The following is a 17,163-nucleotide window of genomic DNA, read 5'->3' as shown; positions in this document are numbered from 1 at the left end:
CCGGTGCACGTGTACGAAGGCTGCTGCTGCCTACCTTCGACCGCGATGGGCGACGTTCCTCGCGCATTTCTCCGGAAGTTCCATTTGCCATACCGCGATTTATATAAGGTCGCCGCTGAATCTCGGACAAATGTATGGCCGGGGAAAACGGGAGACCTGTTGGTCGGCTACCGTTAGATCGTGGAATCTTTGAATTTCCCGACCTGCTTTCAGAATAGTTGTACGTTTTGCGATTTGAAAATTATCACATTTAGATCTACTCTATTTTTCCTCGATATTTCTCCAAAGAAAGATAATAAAACTAATTGATTTACAACATAAACTTATATATAATATGTGTATTAAGAAATTATTTGCTATATATATTTTATTTTATTTTTTTCTTTTAATTCTGATGAGTTCTGATTTGATATTCTATCTGGCGGTTTTCTACTTTGATTTCTCAGAAATAAATAAATTTTTTTTAACAATAATAATTATAAACGAGAAAAGTTGTGATATTCGTTGATATAAAAAATGTCATGTCTTTAAATTAAAATATTTTTACTTTAATTAAATTTTCTATAATTTTTTAATCAAATATATAGCTATATGCAGTACGAATTACATTCTTGGTGATTTTATTTGATGAATCGTAAATTTTAATTTTAATTTAAATGTATTATTTCTCAAATATTGACTTTTTATCATTTAATATATTATTTAAAAGAATTTTATATGGCATTACTCCATTTAATAAGTATTGTAAATCGATATGCACGCACTTATGTGTACGACCCATGCATCAAGAATAAATATTGATCAAATGACATATTGCCCCTGGCCATTAACTCCTCGTTGATGCACCGCTGGTAATAATTATTGCTGCTCAGTCCTGTTATGGCGAACGCTGGGCTGTGTCAGTGTTTGCTCGTAAATGTATAGATAAAGTATGTATAACAATGATCTCCCTTCCTCCTGTTCATTAAGGAATCTGTAATAACTATTCTATTATTTAAATTCGAAAATTTTATGGAAAAAGCGAAAAGCACGAAAAAGTAAAAAGTAAAAGAGAAAACATTCTGCAGCTTACATTAAAGTTAATGATTTTTTTTTTTAATTTTGTTTCACATTTATACGATCATCAAACATGGAATAAACTCGAAAACTGTATGCTGCTATTTTCTCACGAGGATAAAATTAACGGGAACGCAACACATTTATGCGGTCTGCTTTGTCGACGTATGAACGTGCCGCTCTGTCTCTCGTGAAATACAAACAACGGGCACTGAGGCACTTTAACGTTTCGTATTCATTTATTCGTAACAACGATGATCGGTAAAATCGCACTTCTGTTCTATTCTATTCTATTGGAAACACTCTACAATACTGGTATCCTGAAATGTAAATAGAACTTACGCTTTTTAGGTATAATCGATTTCAAATGTTATATGTAAAGTCGTGTATAATTAAAAATATATTTTATATAATTTATGGTTGTCGGAATATATATCAGGAAATATTTTGGCATGTTTTATAGTAATTTTTTTAGATTCTGTTTTGAAGTACAATATGAAAATTTGAATACATGCTTTTGTGAAAATGTATGCAATTACTCTCGGATTGATTCACCCTCGTTTAAAAATGGAAAATGTTATAAGTATACATTTAGCCCGTTTCTATCAACGGAGATTAAGCTCGGTTTAACTCGTTCTTTATCCTTTTCTAATTTTTGGAACTAGAATAAGATAACAAGTAAGTTAAACCGAGATTAATTCACGTTGGTAGAAATGGGTCTTAGAAGCAAACACGTATCTTGAGATTAACATTGCTTCTTTTGTAGCGTGGAAAAGTTAAGATTTGTTAGATTGTTAAATGGAATAAACACAAGTTTTCTTGTCTAATAAAACTTGATTCTTCCTTTTTTTTGCGATAGGAATATTCTACTGTAAATGTATCTGTCCTCTCTCATCTTGCGTGCTTTCTTGCGGAGGAAAGTATAATGAGTTTGCTACATCGGCTTGTGAAAGCGCGGAGATTACCGTGAAGTTACGGATGAAATGGATCTTCTTTGTTTTTAAATAACTGGAAAACACGAGTGCTTCCTCTTTCAATGGAAAAAAAACGGATATAATGGATGAGATTTTAAGTGGATTTATCCCTTTATCGCTCGCGTATTTTGCCCATTCATCGTGCACACGTCACGGTAGTTGCTCCTACAGCGCATATGGAAAAATGCTTCATATTACATTTTAGCATAAACTTTTGCCACACGTATAAATCAATAATATAATTTTAAAATATTATGTATACGCGTTAACCTGAAATGTATTGAAAAATTTGAAAATAGAAAAATATTATTTATTCAGATTTTGATGCGTAAAATTTGTCATTTTTGGAACATCTAAATAATATAGCTTTATTAGAACAAAATAAATAAATCTATTTGAAGATAGAAGAAATCTCTGAAACTAATGTCTTTATGAAATAAATTTATGATAAGTCAATAATTTTTTTCAATAATCGAAGAAATTGTGTCAAATGCTTATACACATGCGTATCACTGTACACCACGTTGCGAAACACTATGACAGTGTTTCGATTTTACAATCAAGAGCGATACGATAAATAGGTAAATAATGAGTTTGGCCAAACCACTGATAACCGCGAAACGCACATAAATGTGGGATAATCTGCCGGAAACAACGTAGCGGCGGCCACTTTAGGGAATACCGAAAACGATTGTGCATTTTCGAGATTCGCGATATGATTCGGCGTGCTATGCGGTGAAATTTAGGATAGCCGTGTTGTAATCTTTGATTTATCTATTTAATTATTTGCATGATGGAGAGTACATTTCGCGTTGAATTTCAGAAGGTCCCTCGTCGCTCGTTAATATTACATGGGATACTGGAAAATCCATACATGATATAATAGTCCTCTGTCGAATATGAGGACTTGCTTTGAGTGAAAATGTGATAGGCGACTGCTATTACATTTAACTTTTGGATCAAATTGCGATTTTAAAACTTTATTAACATAGCTTGATGCATTTTTCTCAATATTATACGAGTTAGTAGCAAAAATGATTTCTAAAAGGTAATATTGTAGGATTACTAGTAGCCATCTTTTTGTGAGCATGCACGTGTTAAATTCGCTTCGGTCGGGCAATGCTATATATGTAATATATATAGGAGCTTCGATGTGGTCACTTGCTCACTCGCTGATGAAATTTTCATTTAAATCATGTTACCGTAAAAGGCAGACGGTGGCGAATAGATTTGATGACTAAATCTAATCTTACTATCGTATCTTTTGCTCGGCTACGTATACATACATTTGTGATACCGAGAAAATATAAGTTAAAAATGTATTATTAATTTTTTCAGAAACGAAAATTAAATAAAAATATATGCTTTTGGAAATCCTGGAATTTAATAATATTGGAGGTTTATTCAATTTTTTAACTGAGAATACTCTTTAAAATTACACACACACAGTATATAATTTTTTATTGCACTTTTTTTTATTTTTAATTATGATTATAATTTATGCAGTATATTTATGTGCCCTGTCGGCACAGTGTAAGAAAATAAGCAGAACGAAAAAAGAGCAAAAGGCAAAATTATCACATTTCCTTCCCTGTCGCGAAATTGCGAGGCAGAGATTTCTTTTTCCGTCAAAAAAATCAATATTGCAACTTTGCCTTCATGAAACACTCACTTGTTTGTTTCAGGAGAATGACGTGGTGTCGGCCAGGGTGCTGCGAGATGTCAAGAAAGGTAAGACTCGAATTGAATTTTTCGAAACGTTGGTCTCGCGCGCACAGTCGCCACGGCGACGTTGAATGAAATTTTCAGAAACCTATTTCCGCAATAGTCGCCATGTCGGCGTGTTACAACTTTTGCAACGCGTTTCGCACGACCGACAGTTTCTGGCCTCACGTCGCATAGCATCACATTTTGACGAGCGTTTTGAAATGCCGTTTCGTCACCAGTCGTTGCGTACGTGTTCTGTAAAAATAAAAGGTTACCCCCGCATTGCATATTTTGTGCGCAATCAACGTAATGACATGAACGTGCCGTACGTAGCAATGAGAGCACGATATTTGGAAACGTTTAACTAATTGACGATGACCAGTATAATGTCCTTTGAACAATGATGAGAGATTTAATAGATTAAAATGTATTAAGTAGACGATTAATAAGATTTATATTTCTCTTTTACAATTCTTTTTATAAAAGCAAACATGTTTCCTGTAAAATGCTGCATATGTTTCAGCACATTTTTAACTTATTAATGCATCTGTTGTTCACAATATACGCAATGTATATATTTATGTATTGTGCTTGATAAACAACAATGTATAATAATTTGTGTCCGCAGTATCGCAGGAATATTTTTAATGCTCTCAGTAAATTTCATTACCTTAAAATATTCTGTTGTCAGTAGCATAAATTTTTTTGTTTGCAATAAAATATTGCATTCATGTTGCGAAATTAATAGTGTAGGCATTGATAAATTGTTGACATATTTAAGAATATTTTTTTCATTAGAAGAAAATTATATATATATTTTTAGTCTTTGCATTTCTCTATACAATATGTTAATAATAAATAATTATTTAGTTATCAACTTTTTATGTACAACATATTTATTTACATTAAATCTCTTTGGCTTGTTATATGTTTTGTAGCTTGCTGCGGTAATTGCTAAAATAATTCTGATATTAATTAAAATTAATAAGTGAGTCAATAAACCAATTTGCAAATAAATATTCAAGCAAACCTATTCGATTTTTAACTAAATAAGTCTGATATTAATTATTACGACGTAAGATTTAAGATAGTAATTATAAATTCATAAATTATAAAACTACTCGTTTAAACAAAAGTATTTGATTTTTAATTAAAATAATTTGAATATTCTTATTATTGATCTTGCGACTCTTGACATTAATAACAAGTGGTGTCAGTAATAAATCTTATATTAACGAATCTGGAAGAGGAATTTTGATGCACTTTTCCATTTCTTACTTTTATAACGAATATAAAAAGTGATTGCTTATAAGATAGTGAAAAATTATGAAAAAGAAGTGATAAAATGTTTCCAAACTTGTACACTGTTTCTAAAACTTTTTAAAAACTTTACACAATGCCTGCAGTGAGGCTGCATTTGACCTCTTTTAAAGCAATTAAAACTTAATATTTTATAATCTCTTTAATTAATACTTCTAACAAAGTTAGACCATTGTCCGAAGACATTTAGAACGAATATAAAAAAATATATATATATATACATATATATATATATATGTGTGTGTGTGTGTGTGTGTGTGTGTGTGTGTGTGTGTGTGTGTGTGTGTGTGTGTGTGTGTGTGTGTGTGTGTGTGTGTGTGTGTGTGTGTGTGTGTGTGTGTGTGTGTGTGTGTGTGTGTGTGTGTGTACATACATGTTCTTTTATGTAAAATATATTATTTGAATATTTTATAGTTCTTGTAGTACTCGTGAAATTGTTTTAACTTAAATTTACGAAGATATGTGTTAGATAAATATAAAACAGTTTTAAATAAAAAGAAATTAAATTAAATTTGATACACACTTATAGATTTTTCAGCTATTAAAAATGTTAAATATACATATATAAAAATTGCGTACATTAAACGCTATATAACAAATTTAATTTAATTGCCTCAAGTCAAATAGATCTTGCAGCAAGCAACTTGAATAGCCTTAGGTATGATACATAACTCTCTCCAAACTATCTCTACTTGGCGCTGCGTCAACAATCTTGCGTTTAACAGTCTAAGCTGATGCTTATGTCAGGCTGACCTAAACACCCGCTGGTAATCCCATATGTATCCTCTAATTCGTATACGCGTTGCGTTTCAATCAGTATAAGCGACCGAGCGTATAAGCGCTACAAGTTTTCGATTAATCATAGCCTCCTGTTCCAATTTCTAAAACAGTCGCCTTGGTAGCGTTCACGTCATAACTTGCCCACGTTCGGACATTGTCGCGGGAGACGCGGGATATTGATTTCTCGGTCCTCTCGAACGCGAGGCGTGTCTGTACCGTTTATAACGGAATGACTGCCTCAATTATTTTCGGCTTTGTCCTGGGATTATCCCGCATCATGTTCCGGAGCGTGAGATTACTATAAACGATTTCCGATTCAGATGGCCATATGTACAGTATATTGCTTTCATGTGGGTCCGATGATCGGTGGACTGATCGATGCATCAGGGAGGAAACGCTTATGTTAGATTTAATGATATGACGTTAAGATAATGTGCATAGATACCGGAGGTTTATTTGTATTATTCAAACTTTATTGACCATCCCTGTCAAAGACTCGAAATTTTATACATTTCATGTTTATTTCTTTTTTTACGACTGATATTTTTACGACTGGTAATTTGTTACGACTGAAGAGGATTATGTATAGTCGAAACGTCTCGAAATTTGTTTAATATTTTTAACACAGTTGTTTTTTAGTCGCATTTGTAATTATATATTTTTTATTTAATAAATTATATTGTATTAGGATAATTTGTTTCGGCTCGATATATTGACCCGTTTATCGTATTATTATTTTTTTTTTTAAACGTCAAAGAGATAACATGGCTCTGTCGAATCAATGGCTTTAAGCTTTGGCACGATATATTATACACGACAGTTATGGTACAAAGCCATCTCTTTTATCTTGTATTTTTTTCCCCGTGTCCATCTGGCGGTTTCATTTTATCACTATTCCACCGTTATTCATCGTTCACTAATAACGTTAGAGAAATTCAATTTTTTTCTGTATCTGTCTGCTACCGGAGATATCTTATTCATTGATGTATTTATAAATTGAAATATCTACATTTATTAAGTATTATTATAAATATATATACATATATATATACACAGATACAACAATACATCACGATTTAATTAACGTATTAGTTTAAATAAAATAGAGCAAAGAATTAAACTTAATCTTCTTCATATATTTAAAATTTTAATTTCTCTCAGCATCAGTACTCTTTTTCTCTATTATCCTGTGCTATTCTGATTTTAATAATGTCTTGTACATGTTCACTTCAATTCTCTCTCTTTCTCTCTCAGAAAGCAACTATATAACTTATAATTGCTTGCAGTTTCCTTAAGGATTCTATTAAAAATATTTAGGATGAAGAAATTCGAAAAGGACTTTGCTAAATAAATAAATACGCATTGTATAAATAAACCATACTACTATTAATCATTTTAAATTAAGAATTACATATTTTTATTGATATATCATTTTTATATGGTTTTTAGCAAATCGTTAATTTTTTAAATTGAGATTTGCTGACCTAAATTGTTGATTAATGATATACGATGTTTACAATTGTAATGATATATCGATGAAAATCTCAAAACCTAGTATAATCATTAAACATACAGTCTTCTCTGTATGCTCTCGACATTAGACAACAGTAAGGAAAACTTCAAACTTAAACAATTGCATGTAGTGTTAAGCGTGGGAAATGTGGGATGTAGGTCTGCAATAGGCATTTTTATTTTATTTTGAGTAGAGCTGCCGACGCTTTAATCGAACTACGGTATAAATGGGTATTCAAGAGAGTTTATACGGACCGAAGTCGATGAATTTCGCACTACAGGCGATTTCGCGATGCGAGCTATAGCTTCTCTTTCTCTATAGCCGTGCAACCGATGTTTACCAAGTTCTTCGCTAAGCAGAAATAATCGGACCCGCCGGCTCTCACTCTCTCTCTCTCTCTCTCTCTCTTTCTCGCTCGTTCTCGCCGATCGATACGCGTTCGTTTATCAGCGTTGCCGAGCTGTGTATAGTGTACGAATCCTTTGAAAAGATAAAGCACAGCATATAAATATTTGACAGCGCGGAATAGCACGGTATAAACACGTTTCGCATATTTCCCCTCCGGCGGCGAGGATCCGCATTTTAATGCCATCGCTTCGCGAATTTATTCGCGAGTAACGGCGTTTACGCGCGTATATAAATAACGCGAAAACCATCTCGCGCGCTCTTCTCACGCGATAATAAACCTCCGTGGCGCGATATTTCGCTCGGCGAAACGCACCAAAAACCGACATGACATGCCACTGCACTTTTTCCCCCGTTTCCTTGTTTTTCTCCTCTACGTGTTTTCGTCAGCAGTCGAAACGTAAATCAATCGATGCCGTTGCGAATACTTTTCAGAATACCGCGTCTCGGTACACATCTTTCTTCCTTTTAACAGAAATAATAACTCGATACGTACCGCGAATCTCCCTCGTTGATGCTCGTAATGGTTTTAACGAAACGAGCTTATCATCGTTTGCGTACACTGAGAGAAAAATGTATGATTCATTTGCGACTATAACTACATAGTAAAATAATTACAGTCAAAAACGTCATTTTCATAGTAATTATTATTATAATATTGATAATAATAACAACATATAGTGATACTTGTATGCATAGTGATTGTTTTATAATACAACTTATCGTTTTGAAATCTTTATTTTGGTTATGGCAATCATAAATTGCATAGATCAATACTATGATTATGAGAACTTTAATATAGTTTAAACAAACTATAATTAATATTGTTGCGTAATTATAAAAATACGGTTGGATTAAAAAACGACTAAATTATAGTGATATTATGTTTATTGCAACCTTTTTTTTCTCTCAATCTACCTATGTAGAGAAAAAGTTGCTGAAGATAAGGTATGCAACACGTATGATTATTTTATTTGATAAAAAATAAATTTGTATACGATTTTTATGAAAAATTATAAGCAATGGTATTTGAAATATCTGTGTAACTTTGAAGTCGGAAAATGTAAATTTTACAGTTAACGCAATTATGATTAATGGAAATTAAAAAAAGAAAAATAATTTAATTCTTTTGACACTTTGAATAACATAATCGTGCGTTGATAGTATATTTTTTATGACAATAATAATAATGTCGATAGCAGCGTTTTTCGAGTTTAAATTCTTTTTATGAGCAATAACGGGGGACGTCAAACCGACTGAATATTATCGGCCAATAATTCCCATTATTTCCTGAATTCTCATCGCATCGTACAAGCTCAACGTGCTATAAACGAGCGGGGTTGACGATCGTCTCCGACGCGATCGCACGTCATACATGTATATGTCACATCGTATATGCCTGTCGTGCGTGTGAAGTTAGATCGCGTCAGTACGGTGAAATTGCGATGTTATAAAAATATATATACTTTCGCGATACAGCTGGCGGTATCGAGGAGTAGTTGCAAAAAGCCGGTGTGGATTCAGGCCGCGGAAGTGATCGCCCCGTCGTCGCCCGAGCGACGTTTTTATTACACCGGCCGCGCCATGACGCATCCCCTCGTCTTGCGGATATTTTCCGTTCCCAGCCGGCGTGTCCGCCGGCTTCGTTTTACCTTTTTTTTTTTTTTTTACGTCAACACGTTCTGCACCGCTGGAGTATACACGTAATAGGAGAGAAATAAAAGAGTGGGGAAACTCACAAACGCCGGAACGTGCGGCGTTGTACTTCCGTGAACCCCTTCGTGGATTTGCATGTTATCCGTGGCGCGTGCACCGTTTGCGTAAAGGATCAGTTTCAATTACTCCCTCTCAGCACACTCGCATCTGTTTTACGAGTAAATTCCTCCTATCAATTCGTTTTATCCTTGCAGTCGTCATTCGTCAAAGACGAATACCGAAGAGGAATATGATATTCAATGGTCGACTGGGGAATAAGAAATCAGCATACGCCAAATATTTCGGTGATTGTAAGAGAGTTGTAAAAATTCTTTGACCGTTGTTTACATATTTTTTTGAAATTAAATTATTTTATCCGAAATCACAATTTTTTCTTATGCACGTGAGTGCATTCCATCCTCTTTAAATTTGAGAATATTCTCCCTTTTCTATAAAAGTATACTTAAGAATATTCATTTCTCATTCAGAATATCTCATTTGGATAATTTCTGCGTAAATAAAAAGAGTAACGTTTTTCTCAAATTGCTGTTTTTTTTTTTAGAAATTAATTATCATAAATTTTCTTTTTTTTTTGTCTTGATTAACGCTGTGGATTAGGAAAATAAAATATTCTGAATTTAAGACCATTTTACACGAGATTATTAAATAAAGTGAATTTTATTGACTACTTTATGAAAAATGCAATCTTAAATTATGTCATTTACATGTTATCTCTTAATGAATTTAAAACGATTATACTTTTAAAAATATTTTAACAGTTTTTGGGATTTTTTATTTCAAAATATTAGACAAAAATTTTACTTTTATAAATTAAACCTTATGTGATGGATAATAGAAAAAGTATTAGCGTTTCTCAAGTTAATCTGGCAACATTTTAGAAATTAAATTCTGAATGCTTTTTTAAATCTGTTTAATGTACAAAGGTAGTCTTTTTATCTTGAGCTTAAGATTTTTTATCTTGAGTTTTAGATTTTATTATTGGACAAATTGGGCTCAATTTGACCAAAGTTCTTAAAACAATATTGGCAAATCGTAAAAAAAAAAAACGTCAAAATATTCTGAATATTCCTGACACACGTTTCGATTTACGACATTAAACTATTTTTAATCATCAGCTGTAAAAATCAGATACGCGAAATAACTGTGTCATATCGTAAGTATAGATTGCTTTCTCGAATACAGAAACAGAGCGGGCAGGGATTACTCGGTATAGAAACCAAATATTTTTCCACGAGAGAACGTAACTCACTTTGACTCGTCTATCCATTTGCATTATCGAAACGCCATCGTAACACTTACCCCGATTGCGTCGCGACGACTTAAAATCCTACCGAAATTTGAATTTAAAATCTCAAAGTCGGCCAGTTGAATTTCAAATTTAGTCGTACTTTAAGTAGGACCTCTACAGTCGAGTGTTGATGCTGGAACGTAATAAAAGCAAAACATCCCGATAAAAAGTAATGATTCAAATAAATGATTATGTTTATACATACATGCAATATAATTTATAATTTCTAAAAATGATTTTCTTTTTTTTTTAAATTTTATTTCTTTTGTTATATTATCTTTATAATTTTGTAAATGATATAAATCTGCAATGTCCATTACATAATATAAAACATTTAACAAAATTAAATATCATTTAATTTTATCATGTAAATAATTCTTGTATATTTAACCAAATGAGATTTGTAATAAAATAAACCTTCCCCTAAGTAAATCTCCGCTTTAATTTTTTATTAAGTACACATCGACGCTAGGATACCAGAAGCGAGATGCTTTCGCGAGGAAAAGTAATCACTAGATTTGATTTCGAAACGAAAGGTACTCACACGAGGAACTAATCTACAGCGTGAATGATACGCTTTTCATCGTCAGGTTGTCACTCATGAGATTCATTAATCGGGGTGCGTGACTCCGCGATTGGTAACACCCTCGCGAAATAAATTCGCCGCAGGGCCCCGAGTCGATTTGTTCGCGTCTTATTCTGAGGCCGGTGCGTAGACTAGTTTTCCTCAACATTCTGGGAAAACGATTATTGTCGAAAGTGCGCTCTCGGGGTAAATCCCGCGGGGATGGAACGGTTCGTGAGTGTGTGTATGTGTGTGTATATATATATATATATATGCCTCTGTATGTACATATATATGTATAAATGTATAATACGCACAATCTTTCTACTTCACCTTCCTTTTTACATCTTCTCTTTATATCCTTCCAACCTTCTCCTGGTACTCTATCCTCCTCCTGAGGCCCAACGCTCATCCTGCGAACCATCTACTACGAGCAGGGGTAGAGAGGTCTTCAGGTGGGCGGAGATCGATAGCACCACGAACCCAGCTTTACCCAAGCAAGCCGGGGAACCCGCCGCCACTAGTTTCCGCGATGTGTGTATCTGTACTCTGAGCGCCCCGCCATTACGCTCGTTCCTATTAACCTTTAAATTATCAGCCGATGTTCACGCATGTAGTTTCGGGCAATTACGGGACTTTGATTTTTTTCTTGCAAAATTGATTTTAATGGTAGGACAAAAAATCGATTTATAAAAAATTTAAAAAGAAGTAGGAATTAAGGCATCTAGTTGTTATTTAGAACACATATTTCTGCCAAAAAATGTATTTTTTCAATAATTTTTAGATTGATAACAACTCAAACTAAAAAGCTCGAAATGTTTTTGTCAGTTGTACGTGGCACGGATATCAATTAGGGTAAACTTATTAAAAATAAGAACTTATTAGAATATAGCATGATAAATAAAAATTCTACTGTAGATATATATAAAATAAAAAATAGAACAAAATAAAACTAAAACTCATATTTTGAACGTAAACAGATGCAAGTTTAGTATTTGAAATAATAATACATAAGATGAATGTCACAGTATAAGTGATGCCTTCGGTGCTATTTATCTTGTTCATTTTTTTAGTTGTGTTTACTATAATATTTGTAATGATTGAATTCAATATTACATCATTGTTACGTTCTTGTATTGACATGGGAGGACGGAAATATGTTAACTTGGAAAAATTATTCTTGCAGATTTCTGGGGATTATATATATTATGTATTTCTGGGAACATCTTGTACACATCACAAATATATATTTTATAAAAATTTTATATACGAATTGTAAATTTATTTATCAATAACTTTGAATTATCTGTTAAATTATATTTTTAGAAGCTAATTTAAACTTATTTTAATTTTTATCTTCTTTCCGCTTTTTGCAAATATTTAATACCAAAGAAACTTTAGCAACGAGTGATCTTTTATAGAAGTTTTGCAAAGGGAAAATTAGTTCCGGACTTATCAAAGAACCTGTCGTTGACAGATAACAACGCTATGGCACTTTGTACACATACACATTTATACAAGCATGCGCGCGTCTGTACCATGAAAAGTAATTAGCTTCTTACTAACGACATATACATATGTACACGCATGCAGTCTACGTCTTTGCCTGACATCACAGCCCTCTGTTCGACGATTGTACATTCTATCCTTTGACAATTCCGTCATTATATGCTGCATTTTGTTATTTTTATGTTAGGTCTTATTTTAAGCGTTAGATTAATTTAAATTGTAATTTTTTATTGAACAAGAAATTGAATTTTATTAAACATATATTCTGATGCTAATAAAAAGTTACGTTTATTGATTTTTTTCTACGTATTTGAGCCACATATTTGATAATTGATGATACTATAGGAAAGTAGAGGAATTTGTCTTGGACCAAAAAATCTTTCTGGTGGAACAGATATCTCTGATATTAATTTTTTTAAATCATAAATTGTATGAAAAGTTTATAGATTGTATTTTTTAATTAAAATTTAAAGAATTATTTAACAAATTTTTATGCATGCAGTTATTAATTTATAAATAAATTAGTTTTTTTGTATAATGAGACAATTTTTAAAAATATCTTTTTAGAGAGGAATTCTTTAGTGGGTTTAGTACAATTACAATTTTTTTATAGTATAACAGTATGATATTTTTATTAATAATTTAAATTAATGTTAGTTAAAAAATGTTATTGATTATAAGAATGATATTGTTAGCATCAATTTTTTAAACAAAAATGTTCATGTGCTTTACAACTGATAATTATCAGAGATCGAAAATGACAAATTATACGCTGCTAATGTTACTGTTACTTTTTTTATATAACGATTTGGTAACCATTTTTTATAATGGTAATAATAAAGCCATGAATTAGAATATTTACTTTTGGCAAATAATTTATGCGCGTTGCTAATTGAAAAAAATAACTTACATTTTATGTAACCAGTTAACTAACGAATTATTTTTTTAAAGTAAAGCGTAAAGAGTTACTTGTCAAAATTAACTCTAACTATAGTATTATCATTACTAGTATGAAAAATTGTAACGTTATTATCAAATTATTATAAAAAAGTAAAAGTAACGGTGACTCGCGTGTTACATATAATATACTTTATTTCTGAATTCTGATAATTATTAAAATATGTAATATCATTGAACGCAGTTCTACCTACTACACGAACAGTTCACGAACAGTTAAGATCATATCTCTTTCGCAAGCAAATCCTCTCATTGTCCTGGAGAATGAGTGTCAACCGAATCTGCATTACGTATGCACTCACAGATGCACATGTCATCTGCCATTTGCCAGTCCGCCGAGCGAAACTGATAGCACAACATTATGAACGACGTTGAAAGTTGTAGTGGTGGCAAACTCGAGTACTTAGCGCTCCTTCCAAAGACGTAAGCGTAATTTAAACCGTGAGTGACTACGTTAAAACTGGGATCAAAAATGGGACTATGAAATGTAATCTTGATCGATGGGATGCTTTTTATGATCTGATGCATTATATGCAGCCAATTGTAGGTGTTAGATCATATTTCAAATTGAGATAACATTTTACGTAATTCATCATTTAAAAAAATGATCTTGCAACTTCAATAAAAATTATATGTGTGTAAAAATTAAGTGAGATAGATAAATAATTAGCAAATACTGTGATATGTATATGTATTGCACCTAATCAATCTAGTTGATATAAGAAGCATAATTTTCAAAATTTATATGTGACAGCCAAAATTCTAGCAAGTACAAAAAGCGATATATTTTGGTTTGATATCAAGAAATCTGTCTATGTCAACAACAAAAAAAATGTTTTTTATTAAGCATCAAATAAAATGCATTTCTAAAATATCTCATGATGTAAATTGAAATTTTTAATTTTTTCTGTCAGTATTTAGTTCACAATGAATCAATAAAACGCAAATTTTTAGGGCTGGTTATTCCATTTCTAGATAAATTATGTGATAAGTTGAATGGATGTATTTCTGTCTACACATGTTAATATGTCTGTGTGTACATATAAATATTTATCTATTTCTATTTATCTATTTCAGATACGTTATTATATACATTATAATTTATTCCAAAATGGAATAACCTGTTTATTAATTTAATTAATTTTTTTAACCAAAATTTTATAAGAAAACAGTTCTTTTTCTTTGAAATTCCTTACTAATAAATATCTTAACAGTAAAATAAAAAAAAATTATTTAAAGAACTTTTTTAAAATTATATATAAAATATTATACCTTAATTTAATTTTGTACACTGATTTTTTAAATAACTTATGAATTATGTATGCCATATATTTTTATTAATGAAAAATTAATTTTTCAAATCTGTTGAAAAGATGCAGTTAAGTAAGTTAATGATAACTTTCCGCGGTCTTAGATATTTTGATTTTTAAGAATGTATACTTCGTATCGTGTGAATCTATTCCGTACAGAACTTTGAAGATATCTAAGAGTAGTTTCCGCGACTAATATTCATTTTCTTGCAGGATGCACGAGCAATGAAGTGTTTCCGCTAAACGGAGCACGAGCGAAGCGTCCTTGTGCTCCAGTTACGTTGAATAGGGTTAAAAACGCGCATTACACAAAGCAAGATAGTCTTGCACGCCGGCTCTGTTCAATTGAGACTCATTCGCACCTGCGAATGTACGTTCCGAGCTTGAAGTCATTGTTTTCGGGCGATATGTCTTTCTCGTTTCATCTGCGGAACTGGAATAAACATAAAGTAAATAAAATGTCGATACGCGACGAAAATGGAAGCAACTCTAACAGTTATAAATAAAATCAAAATATTAAGATATCCTTAAGAAGTAAGAATGCAATTGAATATAAATCTATTTTTCAATTCACTATAGATATTACAGATGTGCGCTTTGCGCGCGCTATTTAGTTTTTTAATTTTTACTTTTTATTTTATAAAAATAAATTGCAATTATAACCATTTATACAAATTATCATTTGCTAACTCCGCGATGACAGTTGCTCACGAAATTGGTATAACTTATAACAGGAGAATCAATCAGCATCGCAGAAGAGCGTCAATAATAAAATTAGTAACATCTTTTTAAGAGTGGATTTTTTAAAACATATTTTTTAAACAAACTTGAACTGCTATCTAGACAATTCAAAATCAACATTTTTATTAAAACTAAACTTTAATTAGCACTTGGGTGAAAATTAATTCAGTTTAGAGTTTCTATATGCGGATATTATTATCATAATATTATATTGCAAGTAAATTATGTGTAACTTTTTTTTGATAGCTCTTATCTTGTTAGTATTTGAGTACAAACATTTGTGTTTAAAGGATTAAATATCTATTTTGATGTTTTGTATAAGTATATTATTTTTTAAATGTTTGATTAAAAGAAAACATAAAAATTAAAACTTATTTTAATTTTTTCTTAAATTTTTAATATTAAAAACGACACAGAAATATAATTTTATAACGTTGCAAACTTTACATTATATATTGTGTTTATTAATTACATCGTGCAGGATTCTATCGCAAGTATTTTATTTACGAATTTTCTTTATGAAAGAGACACAATTAAAGGATTCATTTATTTATTAAATTATCTCTATAATTATAAATTTAATTGAAACAAGAACTTTATGTGCGATGTTAAAATAAGGTTGCTTGTTTGTATTCTCAAAATTTAATTTACAAAATTATTTAATTTTTAATTATTATTGCTATGTAGAAATGCTTCAAAATTTTAGTGGATAATTATTTTTGAAATTACTTGAGCTTTAAAATTACAGAATTTAAGAGAGCAACAGAATTTACGTGAGTACACTGATTTGTTTAAAAATACGTTAAATTAATGGCGTAATCACCCCCCCCCCACGCACACACGCGCGCGCGCGCAATCATGCGACATGTTTATTAGAGGAATTGGGAACAAATAAATTCAAACTCTATTTGCTACATAAATGAATATTATATATATATATATATATATATATATATATATATATATATATATATATCGATATATATAAATGTATGTCAATAAAATTAGATTTTGTCCTGTGATTAGTGTGCAAATTAAGTTTAACTACGTGCTTGGCATGATGGTCGATGAGTTGACGACAATCATTTGTTCTCTGGCTTTATGCCTAGAATTCCCTGAATCGTAATTAAAGTATCATTCTGGTGAGATATATATTTGCGTTTTATTAAATGATTTATATACTATAGGAATCAAGTCATATAGATAATCGAAAGTGATATCATAGGAAGACGATTATTATTGTCATCTTATTATTTACACAATTATGGCGATTATGTTAAAAATAAAACCAGCATGATAATTTCTCGTGACAGCATAATATC

The 17,163-nt window shown here is 31.4% G+C and overlaps 2 protein-coding genes across 3 annotated transcripts in view; both read left to right on the top strand.

The window, feature by feature from the left end:
* The window catches only part of LOC105834534 (neurocalcin homolog), a 182,345-nt gene that overhangs the window by 38,148 nt on the left and 127,034 nt on the right, over positions 1-17,163 (top strand). The gene's annotated exons all lie outside the window — the stretch shown is intronic.
* Positions 1-17,163, top strand: part of LOC105834535 (neuronal calcium sensor 2) — a 169,412-nt gene that overhangs the window by 38,126 nt on the left and 114,123 nt on the right. For both annotated transcript variants that reach the window (XM_036282869.1, XM_036282867.1), the window contains exon 2: positions 3,716-3,761. Coding sequence is in view for 1 of the 2 variants with exons in the window: in XM_036282867.1 (XP_036138760.1) it covers positions 3,716-3,761 (46 nt within the window). In the remaining variant the exon portion in view is untranslated. The remainder of the gene's footprint in view (positions 1-3,715; positions 3,762-17,163) is intronic.

This window comes from Monomorium pharaonis, chromosome 2 (genome assembly GCF_013373865.1).
Source record: "Monomorium pharaonis isolate MP-MQ-018 chromosome 2, ASM1337386v2, whole genome shotgun sequence".
In the NCBI taxonomy this organism is placed as follows: domain Eukaryota; kingdom Metazoa; phylum Arthropoda; class Insecta; order Hymenoptera; family Formicidae; genus Monomorium; species Monomorium pharaonis.
The sequence above is the reverse complement of the archived record's forward strand: the minus strand, read 5'-3'. Positions and strand labels throughout refer to the sequence as shown.